Source organism: Microcaecilia unicolor, chromosome 1 (assembly GCF_901765095.1).
Source record: "Microcaecilia unicolor chromosome 1, aMicUni1.1, whole genome shotgun sequence".
Classification (NCBI taxonomy): Eukaryota; Metazoa; Chordata; class Amphibia; order Gymnophiona; family Siphonopidae; genus Microcaecilia; species Microcaecilia unicolor.
The window spans coordinates 162101978-162121384 of NC_044031.1; the positions used below are offsets into that span (position 1 = coordinate 162101978).

The 19407-nt window shown below is 45.0% G+C and overlaps 1 protein-coding gene across 1 annotated transcript in view; it reads right to left on the reverse strand.

Annotated features, from left to right (window-relative positions):
• The window catches only part of FAM126A (family with sequence similarity 126 member A), a 155955-nt gene that overhangs the window by 116486 nt on the left and 20062 nt on the right, over positions 1-19407 (reverse strand). The window contains 1 exon segment of the mRNA XM_030201783.1: positions 11913-12028. Within this exon segment, the coding sequence (XP_030057643.1) occupies positions 11913-12028 (116 nt within the window).

Consider the following 19407-nt stretch of genomic DNA (forward strand, 5'->3'; position numbering starts at 1 on the left):
TGGGTTATGTCCATCAACCAGCAGGGGAGATAGAGAGCACTCAAACTTTCACAGTGCCCTCTTGGCCAGCTAGCTCCACTGCCTCTTCAGTATTTGAAGCTTCCAAAGCAGTATGGCAAACCACAATGGGAATCACAAGAGCTTTCCTCACAGCGAACGATGGCCCATCACAAGGGCATGAACTCATAAAGGAGGGAATGCACATCCTCCTGGAGGGAATAAACTCATCCTCCTTATTGTATAAGTGGAGGGGAACACCTGCGCCTCCTGGAGGGAATCACACATCCTCCCAACACACTGGAGGGAATAAACTCATCCTCCTATTTATAGAACTGGAGGGGAACACACGCGCCTCCTGGAGAGAGTCAACACATCCTCCAAAAAAACATGCTGGAGGGAATGAACACATCCTCCTAAATTTAAACTGAACATGAATCCTGAAGATTGTTTTCCAACTTTCTCCCAAGGAAGGAACTTCAGGAAATTAGAACAGAACCTGAAAAACAGATTCACAGCATACAGACAATCATACAGGGAGGGCTCATGGCTTCATCTGCTATGACTAAAGGAAAGAAAATTACCAAGGTAAGAACCTAATTTTCCCTTCCTTGTCATCAAGCAGATGAAGCCATTACGTATGGCATGTAACAAAGCAATCCCTAGATAGGGTGGGAACAAGCCACACCACGCGCTAGCACTTGTGCACTAAAACGCGCATCCCTCCTGGCAGCCACATCCAGCCTGTAATGTCGGGCAAAGGAGAGCTTAGAAGCCCATGTTGCTGCACTGCATATCTCTTGAAGAGAGTGCGCTCCAGTTTCAGCCCAAGAGGAAGAAATCGCTCTAGTAGAATGTGCCTTAAAGGCTACAGGCGGAACCCTGCCGGCCAGCAGATAAGCTGAAAAGATAGTTTCTTTGAGCCAGCGGGCAATAGTGGCTTTAGACGCTGGAGACCCTCTGCGAGAACCGGATAGCAAAACAAACAGATGATCAGAAGTCCTGAAAGAGTTAGTAACTCGCAGATACTGCAGCAGAATCCTGCGCACCTCCAAAAGGTGCAGCTGCCCAAAAGATTCTGGAAACTCTTCCTCTGAAAAAGAGGGCAAGAAAATAGGCTGGTTTAGGTGAAAGGCTGACACCACCTTAGGCATAAAGGAAGGCACGGTCCGAACCGTGACTCCGGACTCTGAAAATTGCAGAAATGGGTCTCTACAGGACAGCGCCTGGAGCTCTGACACCCGTCTCGCCGAGGTAACGGCCACCAGAAAAACGGCCTTCAGTGTCAAATCTTTCTCCGATGCTCGCCGAAGCGGCTCAAAAGGAGATGCCTGCAGGGTTTTCAAAACTAGCCCCAGGTTCCAAGCTGGACAGGGTGCTCGCACTGGAGGTCGGAGCCGAAGCACCCCTCTAAGAAACCGTGCCACATCTGGGTGAGCAGCCAAAGACACGCCTTCCGCCTTACCACGAAGGGAGGCCAACGCTGCCACCTGCACCCGCAGGGAATTATAGGCCAAGCCTTTTTGTACACCTTCCTGCAAAAAGTCCAGAATCGGCGAGACAGGAGCCCGCATTGGAGCAATGGCTCTGGAAGCACACCAAGACTCAAACAGGCACCAAATCCTGGCATAAGCCACGGAAGTGGACCGCTTGCGGGCTTGCAGGAGAGTGGAAATAACTTTATTGGAATAACCTTTATCCCTCAATTGCGCCCTCTCAATAGCCATGCCGTAAGACCAAAGCGGCTGGCGTCCTCCATGGCTACCGGTCCCTGAGACAACAGGTTCGGTACCAGAGGTAACGGCAGAGGAGCCTCCAGGAGCATCTGTCGGAGGTCTGAATACCAAGGTCTCCTTGGCCAATCCGGGGCGATGAGGACCACTTCTCCTGGGTGCAGCCGAATCCGCAAGAGCAGGCGCCCTATCAAGGGCCATGGGGGAAACACATAAAGTAGACCCGGAGGCCAGGGTTGAGCCAAGGCATCCAACCCCGCCGAGCGAGGATCTCTCCGTCTGCTGAAGAAGCATGGGACTTTGGTATTGGCACCTGTCGCCATTAGATCCATCACGGGCTTGCCCCATTTGGCACAGATCTGCAGGAAAACTTCGTCTGCCAGATTCCATTCTGCTGGATCGATCTGATGCCTGCTCAGATAATCGGCCTGCACATTGCTCTGACCTGCAATATGAGCTGCCGACACTGAAGATGCAGCTCGGCCCAGTGGCAAATCAATTCGGCCTGCGCGGCTAGTGCTCTGCACCTTGTTCCGCCTTGTCGATTTATATAGGCCACCGTTGTCGTGTTGTCCGACATCACTCTGACAGCCAATCCTTCCAGGGTCACTTGAAAGGCCAGAAGCGCCTGAAACACCGCTTTCAACTCTAGGCGGTTGATGGATCACTCCGACTCCTCGGGTGTCCATAGACCCTGGGCATGCTTCCCCTTGCAGTGTGCGCCCCAGCCCTTCAGGCTGGCATCTGTTACCACCAGGCACCAAACGGGGAGCGTCAGCGGCATTCCTCGCCGCAGCATGCTGTCCGAGAGCCACCACTCCATGCTGAGTCGGGCCGCAGGGAGCCAAGTAAGTCTGCATTGGTAATCCTGAGAAAAAGGAGACCATCTCCGGAGTAGGGAATACTGTAGAGGTCTCAGGTGCGCTCTCGCCCAGGGTACCACTTCCATCGTGGCTGTCATCGATCCCAGCAGCTGGACAATGTCCCAAGCTCGCGGGCGGGGCATCCTCAGGAGCAGACGGACCTGATTCTGAAGCTTGCACCGCCTTAGCTCGGGTAGGAACACATAGCCCGAGACTGTGTCAAACCTGGCCCCCAAAAATTCTAGAGATTGTGAAGGGGACAGGTGACTTTTGGCCATATTGACGACCCAGCCTAGAGATTGCAGTACTGAGACCACTCTGGCTGTAGCTTGTAAGCTCTCTGTTGCAGAGTCTGCTCTGATGAGCCAGTCGTCTAGGTACGGGTGAACCCTGATACCTTCTCGCCTGAGAAAAGCAGCTACTACCACCATTACCTTCGAAAAGGTTCGGGGAGCTGTGGCGAGGCCAAAAGGCAAGGCCCTGAACTGGAAATGTTTTCCCAACACCGCAAACCTCAAACTTCTGGTGCGGGGACCAAATCGATATGTGCAAGTAAGCTTCTTTCAGGTCTAGAGACGTGAGAAACTCTCCTGGCTGTACCGCCGCAATGACGGAGCGAAAGGACCCACCTTTTCGCGGCACCACAAAGTAGATGGAGTATCGGCCGCAGCCTTGCTCGGCGGGAGGCACCGGGGTCACTGCCCCTAACTGAATCAGACCTTGTAAAGTCTCCTCCACCGCCGCCCGTTTGACGGCAGAACCGCATCGGGACTCCACAAACACGTCTCTTACTGGGGCATTGAATTCTATTCTGTATCCATCTCTGATCAGGTCCAGAACTCACTGATCTGAGGAAATCTTGGCCCACTCCTCGACAAAGAGGGAAAGCTGTCCTCCGATGACAGGCATCGAGGAGAGGGCCGGCGCACCATCATTGAGAGGGTCGCCCCTGAACTCCTGGTCTTGAGCCACCGGCTGCGGAACGCTTGTCCGAGCGAAAGGAGTTCCTCTGCTGACCACGGGCACGTGAAGTGAACCCAGCAGAACGCCCCGGGCGGTACCTTCTAGCTTCACGGAAGCGAGGTCTGTACGAGGAGTGGACCGCCTGGCCCTTAGAGGAAGGCCTCTGCCTATCTTCGGGCAAGCGCTGGGGTTTTGGATCACCCAGGCCTTTCACAATTTTCTCTAACTCCTCACCAAATAGGAGAAGTCCTTGAAAAGGCAACTTCACCAACCTTTGCTTAGAGGCCATGTCCGCTGCCCAGTGTCGTAGCCACAGACGACGGCGAGCCGCCACTGCTACTGCCATTTGTTTAGCCGAAGCTCTGACAAGGTCATAAAGGGCATCAGCCAGAAAGGACAAGGCCACCTCCATCCACGGAGCCACATCCAAGAAGGGCTCCGCTCCATCTCCGGGCTGAGCCACTGCCTGTTGCAGCCAAGCTAGGCAGGCTCTAACAGCATAACAGCTGCATGCAGACGCCCGAACAGTGAGACCTGCAATTTCAAAGGACCGTTTCAATGCTGTTTCCAGCCTACGGTCTTGAGCATCCTTCAGGGCAACACCTCCTTCAACAGGGAGGGTAGTTCTCTTTGTCACCGCAGTGACTAGGGCATCCACTGTAGGCATTTGAAAACGAGCCATATGTCCCTCACGCAGAGGGTATAACTGCCCCATAGCCCTGGAAACTCTCAAAGGTCCCTCGGGGTCAGCCCACTGAGCCGAAACAAGCTCTAGGATGGAGTCATGCAAAGGGAAGGCCCGAGCAGCTTTCTTGGTACTAGCCATCCTGGGATTACCCGAGGAGGCCATGCCACTGTCAGGATCTTCAATCGAGAGGGCCTGCAGGGTATCTGAAATAAGCGCTGGCAGCTCATCACGGTGGAAAATCCTCACCGCGGAGGGATCATCCAGATCCTGTGGTAAATCCGCACCTGACTCTGGTTCCTCAGACCAAGAACGTCTGTCAGAGTTCTCCGAATCCTCACACCCCGACCACGGGGGGGGAAAAAGGTGCACCACAATCTGAAGGGGAATTAACCCTTCTGCGCTTATCTTTAGGCCAAGCATCCGGGAAAAAAGCCTCACTGGGCAGTCTCAGGCCAGAATCCATCGGGGGGGCAATCAGAGGAGCCTCAGGCGACCCTTGAGGAAGGGCTCTTTTCATCATGTATGCTTTATGTAGCAAAAGCACAAAATCCAGGGAGAAAATCTCACCCTGGGCACCCAAATCCTGTCCGATGCTAGCCACTCCTGAAATAACCTCATCTCGAGGTGCCCCACCCAGCTCAGGTCTCTCCGTGTCCACGGAAGACGCGCCATGTGGTGTAAGCAAAATGGCGCCCGCTGCCAGCTCAGAGCGGGAAGAAACATCGCTCGCCATGCTCGGGCCGGCTCCTACGCCAGTACAGCACGATTTACAGAGCCCTGCTGCTGATTTGCGCTTGCCACAAGTGGAACAGCGCTTTACATTGTCCGCAGCCATCGCCGAAAAACGGCGGTAAAATCCAAGATGGCAGTTTTGCGCCAAAATCGCCCCGATCGCGGGCCCACCCCGGAGGAGTTGGAAAACACTCTTACCTCAAAGGATCTAGTGTACAACTACGATCCTGCTGAAAATCAGGTCAAAAAACCTCTGTGTTTAAAAAACGCGACGCGACTTTTTTTTTTTTTTTTTTTAAAGCTGTGAGGAAAGCAGAGGTATTGAAGACTCCGGAGGCTCAGATGAGTGGGAAAGGCAGGGAAAGGGCGAACCTATATGCCTGCATCCACTGTTGGTGGGTAAGGCCAGGGAAAGCAAGGCAATATGTCCACATACACAGAGGTATGGGTAAGGCAGGTAAAGAGCTAACCTATGTGCCTTTAAAGTGAGGCTACTATAGCCTCCAACACCCCGGTTAACAACTGGCAAGCCAGGAACCACCTCCCGGCAGATTTTTCTGGAGCTCGAACAAGCTGCAGCCACCCTGCTAGGGGAGATAGAGAATACTGAAGAGGCAGTGGAGCTAGCTGGCCAAGAGGGCACTGTGAAAGTTTGAGTGCTCTCTATCTCCCCTGCTGGTTGATGGACATAACCCATACGTAATGGCTTCATCTGCTTGATGACAAGGAATGTAACGTTCCTCAAGAATGAGCTCTAGAGATTTTAGTGGAAGTTCAGAATGATAGACCCAGATCACCCAGGGTTCCTAAAGCCTTCATCATCCAGTTGGCAATGCTGGCGCTTAAGAGAAAACTTCTTCTGATTTCAAGATGAATTCTACAAGCAAATCAAAGGTACAGCGATGGGGGCAACAATGGCACCTGGCACTGCCACCTTACCTTGTATGTTGACCATTTTGAATTCCTATTTTTACCTGAACACCCATTTTCAGAGGAAGTCCACTTCTGGAAAGATATATAGATGACATTCTGATGTTATGGAGAAGCAATGAAGAAAGGCTACAGGAATTTTATGTATGGTTGAACTAGCTGGATCCAAACCTTAGATTTGCTATGCATTATGACAATCAACAGATTCCTTTTCAGGAAAACCACAGACAAAAATCAATTTCTGCACTTCCAACAGTTTTCATAATAGGAATCTGAAAGAGAACCTTCCATTCTCACAGTTTTAAAGATTACGGAGGCTATGTACATCCTTCGATGAGTTTGAGAAGCAGACCACAACACTGCCAAGACAGTTCCAAGAGAGGCTACTTGCCACAATGCATTAATGAAGGTTTAAATGAGGCAAGGGCAGCTGACCGGGACACTTTACCCTAGGACCGACAGAATGAGACCAGACATTGTATGTTGTCTGAAGTTTTCCAACATGTCAAGTGAAAAAGATACTGAGGAAACACTGGCATTTATTGGAAGGACATTCATGCTTTAAAAATAAAATATTGACAGCCAACGCTCGGAGTAGAAACATCAAAGAAGTAATAGCACCATCAGCTCTGCCAGTTGAAAGAATGTCATCTATTATATTTTCTGGTCACCGCCCTTGTGGGACATGTTCAGTCTGTATTCTAGCCTTAACTTTAGATACCTTTACACATCCACGTACAGGATGGATTTATCATTTGAAACATAATTCTAACACCGAAAGGAATGGAGGAGTGGCCTAGTGGTTAGGGTGGTGGACTTTGGTCCTGGGGAACTGAGGAACTGAGTTTGATTCCCACTTCAGGCACAGGCAGCTCCTTGTGACTCTGGGCAAGTCACTTAACCCTCCAATTGCCCCATGTAAGCCGCATTGAGCCTGTCATGAGTGGGAAAGCACGGGGTACAAATGTAACAAAAATAAATTGTCTGTCCCTATTCCCTTATCTATGTTGGAAAAACGATGAAGAAAGAGAAAAATAGAATTGAGCGCTGAAGTAATGTGCACAGAAAGAATATCACTACTCCTCTTGTCCAACACTGTCTGGAGTTATCACATACTTTTGATGAGGTAAGATTTTTTTGTATTTAATGTCATCAACAAACCATGGCATGGAGGACACACAGATCAATTACTGCTACAACAGCAGCAATGCATTATTTTTGAACACTGTTCAACCAGCACAGTTGAATGCAGAGATTGATTATTCAGTATTTTTATGAAACTACTGTCTGCCACTGTGCCTTTTTCATGACGTTCTCCTTGATTCCTTTTAATGTTTTATTGTTAATCATATTTTATTGGTATGTATTTGTTTTTATCATGACTCTGTATACCTTATGTCCAGTGTTCAGGAGATCATAAGATTTTAGACCAGTCATCAGGATTAATTCATAACTGAGTATTCAATATTGTTGAGAAATTGCTGTTTGTCATCCAGATTGTTTATTTATTTTCATGTTGTGTTTTCATTCACTTTCATTGTGTTACACTTAAAATTCGCATTTCATGATGCAAAGTTGCATTTGTTGTGTCATTTTTATTTACATGTCTTTTTTGTCATATGCTTGTTATTAATGAGACCTCTTCATCCTCCATAGATTGTATTTTATTATATATATTTTTTTATGTTTGTACTCTGACCTGTTATATGTTGGCATAGTTTATACTATATTGATCACCCATCCTTAGAAGTAAATAACTCATGAGACTTCTCCATGTTTCCTTGCTTATACAGTGATACCTCGGTTTTCGTCGATAATCCATCCGAAAACAATCGGCGAAATCCGAAACCGACGAAAACCGAGGCACAACGAGAAACACCACCACACTGCGCAGGAGAACGTGTGGGTCGCCCTTTGTTTTCGCAAAATTAGCAGCGAGGTCATGTGGCACGTAGACGAAATCAGAGAAATTTTTCGCAGAAAAAAATCAACGAAAACCAAAATCAACGATAACCGAGGTATTACTGTATATGTCTGTCCAACTTACTTTTTATTGATCACCAATCATTACTGCAATTTAGAGTCTAATGTACCCATATTATTTCATCTCATTTGTTTAGACTGATTGTCAATTGTCACTATGGTCAAATGCACATTTTTATCATTCACTGTATATATAGACTTGATTTATGTACTTTTGTGAGAATAGCACCATATTTATGTTTATTCAGAACTCTGCCACATAAACTATCACAAATCATGGAGTGTTTAGCACTGTTTAGTGATTTTGTCAGACATAATTAATCTGCTATTTTTTTTCTAGCGTTTTGTCATTATTTATGTATACTTTTTTATTTTTAGGCTATTTCAAAACTTCATACAAGGCATTCCTCATCTGATGACACTAGTACACAGTCACCTGTCTATTCACTTCACTATGAGCAGTTTGTTTTACTTTTTGGAGTCTTCTTTTTAACCTGAGTTTTCCAAGACTTGGTGCACATGCGTGTAATTTCAGTTTCTTTTGGTGTGCTTTTTTGGCGGTATGTACATTGATGGTTTGGAGCCTCGTTCTGGATATGGGTTTTATAAGGCATAATGTCAATGTGTGCATCTTTAGTTTCTTTTGATGCGTTTTCATGGCGGTTTGTACCGCATCAAGTTTATGGATTACCGCTCTGAGGTATGGTTTACTTATTGCATCTTCCTTTTGCTTGAGGATAATGTGTAAACCTGAGCCTGCCTGAAGAAACTTCAGCAGCCAAAAAACTATACACCTTCAACCATGTTCATCAAATGCATTCCACCACCAATGACGCCTCTAATTTTTAGTGAGCTTCCTGAGATTGGATTAGATTTAATAATTTGATATACCGCCAAATATATCAATGCCTAAGTGGCTTACAATAAAATCAAAATACATACAAAAAGAATACAAACATGCCAAAAAAGTCAAGGACATAACTCAGTAGTACTATACAGATAGTTCATCATGTACTATAGTAAAGTCTTCACGACTGCCAAAAATAACCTCCATGCAGAATCGACAGTCTGCTCCCCAGGACATGAGTGCATATAAGTGACCAAAAAACTAGAACTCGACCAGAATCCTTTGGGACTCTCTACATGTTCGGTGTCCTATCTTTACCTGATTAGCTGAACACAAAATTAGGGAGGGTGAAAGGCCAAAGACATGGTAGTCTTCGTAAGACTACTTGCAGAAGGAAAAAGAGCTAACAGAAGGCAGAGAATGGGCCTGGAGCATTACCAATAATTTTATCTTTATATTTGGGTAGCCCATTCCAAAGAGTGAGATTCACCACCACCATGAGTAAACTGAAAGCCAGTGAATGATGTTTTCTAGCCGTGAATCTTGGATACGAATTGGAGAGATCTGCGTGTTTTGCTTTCTAAATGCTGCTGAGGCTCTGCAGCAGTGGTTCTCAACCTCTTTTCAATGCTCACATACATGTGGACACTGCAAACATGACCTTCACAGATTTTTGGTCTGACGAAGTGTAACAGTTCTTATGAGTTAAATGTAAACATGCTCTGTATTCACTAAAATCCAATCTCCCCCCCAACAACAGGTGTAGATCAGAACTAAGACATTTCTCCATGGAAATCACCACACAAAATACTATTCTGATTCTCAAGTCATCTGAGCAATAGCAGCATAATCTTCAACACCAGGCATACTGTGAAAACAAAACCTGAAAAAAATTCTAACATGTCATACAACAGTAGCACTAATTACTATGATTCAAAACAGCAAGAGCCCCACCTATGAACAGGCAGAATTACAATTGTTACACTGGGCCTTAAAAACCAATAAACCTACTACACGAAAAAACATAAAAGGGACTGCTATAGTTCTCTACGCAAGCTACATGCGAAACGAATATCACATCTCAGTCACATGCCAAACATAGGCAGACCCTCCTTACCAAATACAGAACAAGAGCAAGAGTTTGAGTGAGACCAGATTGCAGGTGGGGGAGGGATAATGGAGAGAGAGAGAGATGCCAGACTGCATGTGAAGAGGGGTGATCCTGTCAATTTAAAGGTTAAATGCAGTTATAACTGAGGCTACAAACAGCAACTCAGCTGAAAAAATTAAATTCCTTAATTTTTTGAAGTGTAACAAAGTCACGTGTTAATAGAAAGTAAACTAGTGCTACTGCATTGGGGGGGGGGGGGGGGGAGCCTCTAGCATGTAATGCTAAAGAAATCCAATCCAATACATATAGTTAGGGGGCTTTTTTTTTTTTTTTTTTTTACTAAAGGAGGTTAAGCCCTTAATGCACAGTTATCACACACTAACAGGCTACTGCAGAATGCATTTAAAGCATTTTGCTGAAATTTGCCCGTTCATACATGTTAACCTGCAGGTTACCTATTTTCGAGAAATATTTTTGGAGGGTGTTCCTACATTATCCAGCTAGCATGTTCTGATTTGCGCACGCTAAATGGATAACACAAAGTTAATGCAGGACCACCTGGTGCCTCCTAATAGGAGGAAGTTAGTGCTCCTGCCTCATACCGCAGCCAGACTCATATTTGGAAAAACTAAATAAGAAAGTGCAAAACCCTTAAGAGAGAAACTGCATTGGCTCCCACTCAAGGAACGCATTGCGTTCAAGATCTGCACGATTGTACACAAAATCATCCACGCAGACGCCCCAATCTACATGCTTAACCTTGTGGACCTGCCTCCCAGAAACGCCATTAGATCATCCCCAGCTGTAAAGAACTAAAATACAAGCTGACACATGCTACAACCTTCTCCTACATAAGCACGCAGTTGTGGAATGCATTACCTACAACCCTGAAATCCATTGACGAAATAACCAACTTTTGCAAAGCTCTGAAGACACACCTCTTCAACAAGGCCTACAAAGAGAACCCATAACTTCACAAAATTACTTCACCAATCCACCCAGTTATTAAAAGGACACCTTTTATATTATCCTGTTTATCAGCTGCACTCTCTTTTCCCTCACTTTTCTCTGAACATTACTAATTTTAAGTGTACAGATACTATTTGTAACTGGCACCCTGGAATAAACATGTCTTACATAACTCTGTAAGCCACACTGAGCCTGCAAATAGGTAGGATAATGTGGGATACAAATGCAATAAATAATAATAATAAAAATAACTCTATGCAGGTGCCACACGCTAATGACTTTAGGGAACAATCTGCATGAAAATATTTTTTTAAATCCCTCAAGTTCCACATTAAACCTGGGCTTAGTGCACAGGAAAGTCCCATGTTAAAGCATGTTAATCCCAGATTTCACCGCACTTTAGTAAAATGGCCCCATAGAGGCATATTTTCAAAGCACTTTGGGAGGCTAAGTTCCATAGGTTTCTATGGAACTTTGGGAGGCTAAGTGCTTTGAAAATATGCCTCTTAGTGCTCTAAATAGTTGCTTTCTGTAAGCATGCCAGAAAGGTTTGAAGAAAGACGTGTAGCACAATATCTGCAAATCAAATTATCTTTTGCAAATAAAAGCACATGGTCATCTGTATGTGTGATCAGGTGTGGAGAACGCCAAGCTTTTTTCTGTTATATACACAGCCTTCTCTTCACCACTCAAAAGAGAGTGGTGTGGAGGAGTGGCCTAATGGTTAGGGTGGTGGACTTTGGTCCTGGAGAACTGAGTTCAATTCCCACTTCAGGCACAGGCAGCTCCTTGTGACTCTGAGCAAGTCACTTAACCCTCCATTGCCTGCCGCATTGAGCCTGCCATGAGTGGGAAAGTGCGGGGTACAAATGTAATAAAAAATAAAAAAAAGAGAAAAAGAAGCAATGCAAATAATTCTGGGCAAATGGGCACAGCTGCAGGACTATAAACAAACTCAAAATGGAAAGTGTTAAATGCATCTGTCCACTCTTTCAAACAAGCAAAAAAAAAAAAAACCTTAAAGTCTGGCAAAATCTACTCCTCTAAACACAGTCTGTAATTTATTTTATTCTTATGACAGCCTACCAAGGATTACCTGTTTTGAGCTGTTAACATTTCCCGCTGTGGATGAGGCCCACTGTACACAACCCTGCTGAGTCCATGCTGGGAAAGTGCCCCCTCAGTAAGCACCATGGATCCAATGCTAGAAGGCTAGACAAGAAAAAGGGACACCAACTCACAAATCCACTAGGTCAGGTTCAAAGCAAGCACAACCCACAAAAATAAGCAGAGAAAAAGATTCCACAACTATAACTGCACCAAATACATAGGTGTTATTGTTATTTTTAGATTCAAAGGGACATTTCTCAAGGTCTGGAGGAAGGTGGTCAGCAAATCCCTACCAAAACCTTGCAAAAATTGTTTTTTTAACCCCTCATATGCTAGCCGATGAAGCAATATAGAAGCCTCAGAAAGGCTGAGTGCAGTATTGAAGGCAGAAGAACTAGAAAAGTCATACCTGGGCCCGATGCTCAAAGCAAACCGGGCTTGCAACATTTCATTTAGACTGGTTTTAGCCAGTCTAAATGAAGCGTTATTTTGCAGGTAAAACGAAGGCTTTCGGCCACTGCTTGACCATTTACGGAAGCAGGGACTGCAAGTCCTATGCTAATGATCTCTAGTATTAAAACGAGCTCATTTGCAATTCCCTCAAATGCTCAGAACCCCCCTCCCAGTCCTAACTACCGACAGCTCAGGCACTGACAAGAAAGTCAACACGGCAGCATGCTGAAGCCCCTTATCTAATCCTCCCCCCCCAACCTTAAAAAATCCCTGGTAGTCCAGTGGGCCCACCAACCCCCCCCCCCCCCAGTGGTATTCCCTCCTAGGGCTTATATGGTACTTAGACCCTGCTCAGTGCCATCCCAGGATACACTGGGCATGGGCAGGGTGCCGCCATTTTGAAGCAGCTGAGCCCAGAGGCAGGAGGGAGTAGGCATTCATCCTTACTCTTAGGAAAGGTATGTGGAGAGGTCTGGGTGAGGAGAGATGAAGTCAAGATCTGGGGGGGGGGGGGGGGGGGGAGCGAGGCCAGGATCAGCCAAATGGGACTGCCAGGGATTTTTTTTAAAGGTGGGGGAGAGGAGGGATCCACTGGACCACCAGGGAATTAAGCGCATTGGGAGCCCTGGACATGTGCACAAGAGCATGTGTCAAGAAAGTTTCAATCCCTTTACCAACCAATGCACAAACACAGTGTGCACATAGTTTGCATGCTGTTAGTGTTGAGCATTGGTCAGTAATTCAGACTGTGTTCCATCCTGTGTTTTCCAGTGCTGTTACCTATAGCACCAGAGTACTGCGCACCTCTCCCCTCTGTAGCTGTGTGTGACATGTCTGCTAAGTCCCTGAGGAGCAGTAGAAAAGAAAGCCTGGAGACACAAAGATGGTGACATTGGTGTGGGAGTGGGGGGAGGGGGAGGTGGCAGCAGTGCTCTCAATCAAAATGATCACGCAAGTCTCCAAAAGCATGTCAGCTGCACTGAAAGATCGACTGAATAAGCTCCTGTTGGTGGATGAAATTGGGGAAAAGTTTTATTCTCAAGTGTATGAGATAGCAGGGGCAAAGGGTCAACACAAAATGAGGTGGACCACATTAATGAGCAGAATGCAGAGCTAATAAGAGAAAATGCCATACTTTTGGGCAGAGAAAAAAGATCAGAAAAATATAAAAAGAAACAATGATCAGCTTACCAGAATTTATGAAGGATCACAACTTAAAAAGATATTTGAGGGAAACAGCTTCCAGAGAAACATGTTCAACTGCACTGTGAAAGAGTACAAAGAATCTGGCCACTGAGGTAGCAAACTGCAACAGATGATTATGAGAGCATTTGGGACGGGGAGGGTGGGGGGGAAGTGAGCTACAACAGATACAAGCTACTATTCAGCTAAAGGAGATATGGCTGGAGGATGGCCCCTAGGAACACTAGTGGTATGAGTACGAATAAGAGGTGTATGTGGTGATTGAGATGAGTGCTGGACTCTATGGAAAGGGGCAAAGGGGAGAAAGGGCCACTGACTGATTTTGGGATGGGACATAAGGGTGTTAGGAATTACAAGGGCCAAGAGGGTGGAGTACTTAAGCTCGTGGGCTGCTAGAGTCCTGAGAAAAGTATAAAAAGGTACAGATGTTGAAGAGATGCAACTTGGCGAATGTAGTAGTCACCTTAAACATGGATGTATTCACTCACCTGATGAAGGCATAAAGTCTTTTGCAGAAAAATACATTTCACAAACATGGGGCACACTAAACTATAGGAAGTCAGTCGGACAGTGTGAGTGCTTCTTATACCAGCTAATAGCAAGAGTTAATCTTGATACATAAGAATTTATCCTTTGAAGTGGGACTCGGAGGGATGTTATGATGGGGAGATTATATGGGCACAAGATTCTGTTATGTAACATATATGCCCCAAATATACACTCACAAGATTTCTTTGAGAAGGTTATTAATAAGGTACTGAAATATCCAGAATATAAGCAAGGAGGGGGGGGGGAGGGGAAGAGAGAGAATTCTAAACAGTGAACACAAAAACAGACTGCAAGCCAGGAAGGATAAAGGAATCAGTGGGAGGCACAGAGTATAAATCTCTATGGAACAGCTGAGGTTATTAGAAATCTGGAGGTTACCGTTTCTAATAACCTAAACCTCTCATTCTCAAAGCTATCCCTGGTGATAAGAGCAGCTACAATAGAGATCTCGCACCTATCAGCTACACTACCATAACATTAAAGAGAGAATAGAGAGGAAAGGCAAGCAGGAGGTAGGAATTCACCAACTTATGTGGGGTTTTATCACAACCATCAGTTGCATTTTCATTACAGGAAAGAGTGCAGGGGGAATGAGAGGCGTTAAAAAGCTCAGCAAAGAGGACAGAAGCAGATTTTGGAGGGGTTTTTTTTTTTTTTTCAAAGTCTCTGTAGGCACAGGGAAGAGAATGTTAAGTACAGAGAGTTTTTCTCAGAGCATCCCCTGGCCTAAGATTAGCATAGAACAGGGGTTCTTAACCCAGTCCCCGGGACACTAAGCCAGGCTGGTTTTCAAGGTATCCACAATGAATATGCATGAAACAGATTTGCATACCATAGATGCAATGCACGCAAATTTCTCTCATGCATATCCATTTTGGGTATCCTGAAAATCTGGCTGGTTGGGTTTGTTCCAAGGACTGGGTTAAAAACCTCTAGCATAGAACTAAAGGTGCTAAATGAACCCACAGAAGAAGTTGAGGTATTTGACAGCATACAGCTGCTTAAAATGGGAAAGACTCTGAGCCTAGACAGCCTGAGCTCAGAGTATTAAGTGCTGAAATTCAAGCTCCTGGGGCCACCAAGAGATGTGCATATTTGCATTTTGCAAGGAACACTCATCACATCAGAGAATAAAACAAGCTTTCACTGTGGTGTTGCCTAAACCAAATATGACCTACCTTTTGTGGATACCTACTGCTCTATATCACTTATTAATGTTGACATCAAAATTTTGGCAGCAATTCCGACACTTGCCTAGAAGGGGTGCTCTCCCTGTTAGTGGCACACGATCAGGATAGGGTTTGTTCAAGAATGGCAGAAGTTACAAATGTAAGAAAATTAATCAAAGTGGCGAGTACTGGATGGTGAGGGTTGAGGGAGAAAATGGTGCTAAGACTGAATGCAGAGAAAGCATTTGATAATATATGTTTAGGGCATTAAAAAAAAGATGGGTATAAAGGGTAACTTTGTGGAATGTACTAGGGAACTGTACAATGTGCTAACAGCAAGGTTTTTTTATTAATTGAGGGGGAGGGATCTTGGACAAGTTTTTACTGTGTGGTGGTTCTAGGTGAGTGTTAATGCTTTCACCATTGCTTTTTAATCTAGCTCTAAAGCCATTAGCAATCAAGCTAAGGCAGGTAGAGTGTTTTCAAAGCAGAAAAGAGGGAGAAAAGGTAGATTAAGTTATATTACAACTAATAAAAAATACACATCAAGCAATTCTAGACATCCTAAAATCGTAGGGAATTTGAAGCTTTCCCAGGACTGCAGGTTAAAATTTGATTAGCTGGTGCCCTGCCACTGGAGGAGGTATTCCCATTTAAGTGGATCCTGGGACCCAAACTCCTAAATACTTTATCTTGCCTAAGTTAGGGCTGCTGTGTAAGAACATAAGTGTTGCCATACTGGGACAGACCGAAGGTCCATCAAGCCTAGCATCCTGTTTCCAACAGTGACCAATCTAGGTTACACATGCCTGGAAAGATCCCAAAACAATACAATACATTTTATGCTGCTTATCCTAGAAATAAGCATTGGATTTTCCCCAAGTCCATCTTAATAATGGCTAATGGACTTTTAGGAAGCTATCCAAACCTTTTTTAAACCCCGCTAACTGCTTTTACTATATTCTCTGGCTACAAATTCCAGAGTTTAATTACACACTGAGTGAAGAAATATTTTCTCTGTTTTAAATTTACTACTTTGTAGCTTCATTGTATGCCCCCTAGTCCTAGTACTTTTGGAAAGAGTAAACAAGCAATCCACGTCTACCCATTCAACTCCACTCATTATGAACATAATTAGGGAAAAAGTAAAGCACGTGGGAAAATAGTGATACTTCCCAGGATTTCAAGTAAGCATCAGACAATGCCCGGTTATGTCATGTCAGTGTGAAGAGCATATCAAGAAAGGCAATTTTAAAATTTATATGAAGAAAAGGGGCCATAATAAGCTAGGCCAAACTGATACAAATGTAAAGAGCAGGGAAGGTTAGGTTTATCAGGATTTCAGAAATACAATATGGAGTGTCAGTTCTGCTTCATTTGGGCATGATTACGGATGGAGGTGCTGGGGGGGGGGGGGGGGGGAGGTTCAAGAGGCTGGTGTTGCCCTACTCTCCACTGTACCTGATGCATCAGCAAGGAACCCAGCTGCTGGTAGAGGGGGCCTGAAAAGCAGGATACCAGCTGCAATAGGAAGGGGGATTAGATCCTAAACCTTCTTATGCTTGCCATTGGTGGGCAACCCGAGTTGTCTACAACAAGGAGTCTTTCAAGAATAAGTGGAGAGAAGATAGTTACGTCGCCTCCGTTTTCTTCCTCCAAGTTCAGCATGTCCACTTGCTTGAGCAGCTCCACTACCAGTATCATATGCCTTGTGCATGGTTCTTTGCATATGTACAGGTATGTCACCAAGTACAGAATAATGGGATATGGAAAGAATGAAATAAAGGGGTGTTCTATTGTGTCGAAGGAGCCAATGAAAATTCCATTTTTCACTGGTATGGGCGTGTGGAGAGGATATAAAAGAGGAACCACTGTGACATGTTAGCATCCTACTGGCAAGAGAAGCTGAGATGCGGGGTAACAGAAAAAGACAAGAGAAGCTATTTAACGAGGTACCCACTATTCTGGTAGAAGTAGATGTAAAGTTTCATCACTTATCTACATAGTGTAAAAATGAGGTTGGTGATATCAGAAATGTGCATGAAATGCAAAAGTGAATGGGATTCTGTGGCAAACTGGCAGAGGGAATGTTGGGGGTAAACATATTGTGCATAATGGGCAAGCCTTGCTGCTGGAGACCTTACAGGAGTGCCTGCCAATCACCAGGTGTACCCCAGAAGGTACCAGCTAGAGCGTACACACCCCTGTGCTCAACTGAACTTCAACAGAACAGAAGCCCGAAGTCCAGAAGAGACCGTTCACTGCCTGCTGGAGATGGAGGAATACTGAACTACCAGAATGCATACCATCCAATATAACAGACTTCAGTTGTGCCCTCTATCTCCACCTGCTGGTTGATGGTCATAACCCATTAGTTTCTGGATTCATCTGCTCAGATGACAAGGAACTTAAAGTATATATGAAGATCTCCCTGCTGCTGGCAAAGAAATTCGTGTGGGTGACTTGGGTGGGGCATGAGCTACCCACAGTGTTTGTGATGAGATAAGATGATTAACCATGCAAATGGAAAGGATGTCTGTACAGATGGCTAATCATCAGGTGCTGGAGGAATTCAGAGAGACTTACCTGTCTTCGCATGCTTGCCAGCTGAAGCATGTAGGGCAATCAAGGAACTAGGCTACCAGAAGGACTAGAGACCTAGTGGGTAAAGGTAAAGGAGGGTAATGGGGGTGAGAGTAAGGGAGGGAAGGCATTTGCTAATAAAAAGGAACAGACGCCAATATGATGGAGAGAGGATATTCTGAGCATGGTTACTTGGTTGTGACTGGTAAACAATGTCTTTTAGTTGTAAATGTTGTGTAATTTGCAAATGTTCATTCACATATTTGGTCAATAAAAAACTGCATGTCCTATTTTATACCTATGGACCACATTGCACTCAGCACACACTAATGTCCCTTAGCACACGCCAAGCTTTAGTAAAAGAGCGCGTTAGATTATTAAGTGTTATTCTTTTAAGATGGCCAGGGATCATAAGAACCATTGTATCGCTCCATGGTGCGACCTCAACTAGAATAGTGTGTCCAATTCTGGTCACCGCATCTCAAAAAAGATATAAAGGAATTAAAGAAGGTGCAGAAAAGGGCGATGAAAATGATAAACTTAACCCTCCATTGCCCCAGGTACAAATAAGTACCTGTATATGTAAGCCGCATCGAGCCTGCCATGAGTGGGAAAGCGCGGGGTACATATGTAACTAAAATAAAATAAAGGAAATGGAACGGCTTCCCTATGAGGAAAGGCTGAGAACGTTAGGGCTCTTCAGCTTGGAGAAAAGGCGGCTGAGGGGTGATATGATAGAAGTCTACAAGACAATGTGTGGAATAGAGCGACCGATGTGAAACGTTTATCTACACTTTCAAACAACAACAAAACCAGGGGACACAAGATGAAGCTAGGATATGGTAGATTTAAAACAAATAGGAGAAAGTTTCTTTACTCAGCGTTAGACTCTGGAACTCGTTGCCGGAAAACGTAGTGACAGCAGCTGGCCTTACGGAATTTAAAGGGGGTTTGGACAGATTCCTGAGGGAAAAGTCCATTGAACATTATTAAGAATTAAGGGGGGGGGGGGGGGGGGGGGATTTTGCCGGGTTCTTGAAGCCTGGATTGGCCACTGTCGTATACAGGATGCTGGGCTTGATGGACCCTTGGTCTTTTCCCGGTATGGCGGTGCTTATGTAACTCAGATGCCGGTCATCTTTGTAGTTTGTTCTGGTAAGGGGTAAGGTAGGGTAGGGGGATAATCTTGAACATATTCGATAAAGTTGAACTGTACACAGGGTTGCGAGGTTGGAGGGTAGTGAAAGGTTTAGAACAAAAAGAGGATCATGTGTTACCCAGTTGTTGCTGTAAGATGTTTTTGCTTATTATTTTGTTATGCTTGCTCATTATCTTGTAGCTGTTCGATGTTACTGTTTGGATTTGTTGCTTAGTTGCTTGATATTGGGTATATTTTATTTTGATCCTGAATGAAAACCATTAAACCTTAAAAAGAGCCCATTAGTTGCTTAACAAAATTTATGATGAGAAAAGACAAGCAGATTTGATGAAAGCAATAAATTAGTGAGTACTTGGGGAAAATGG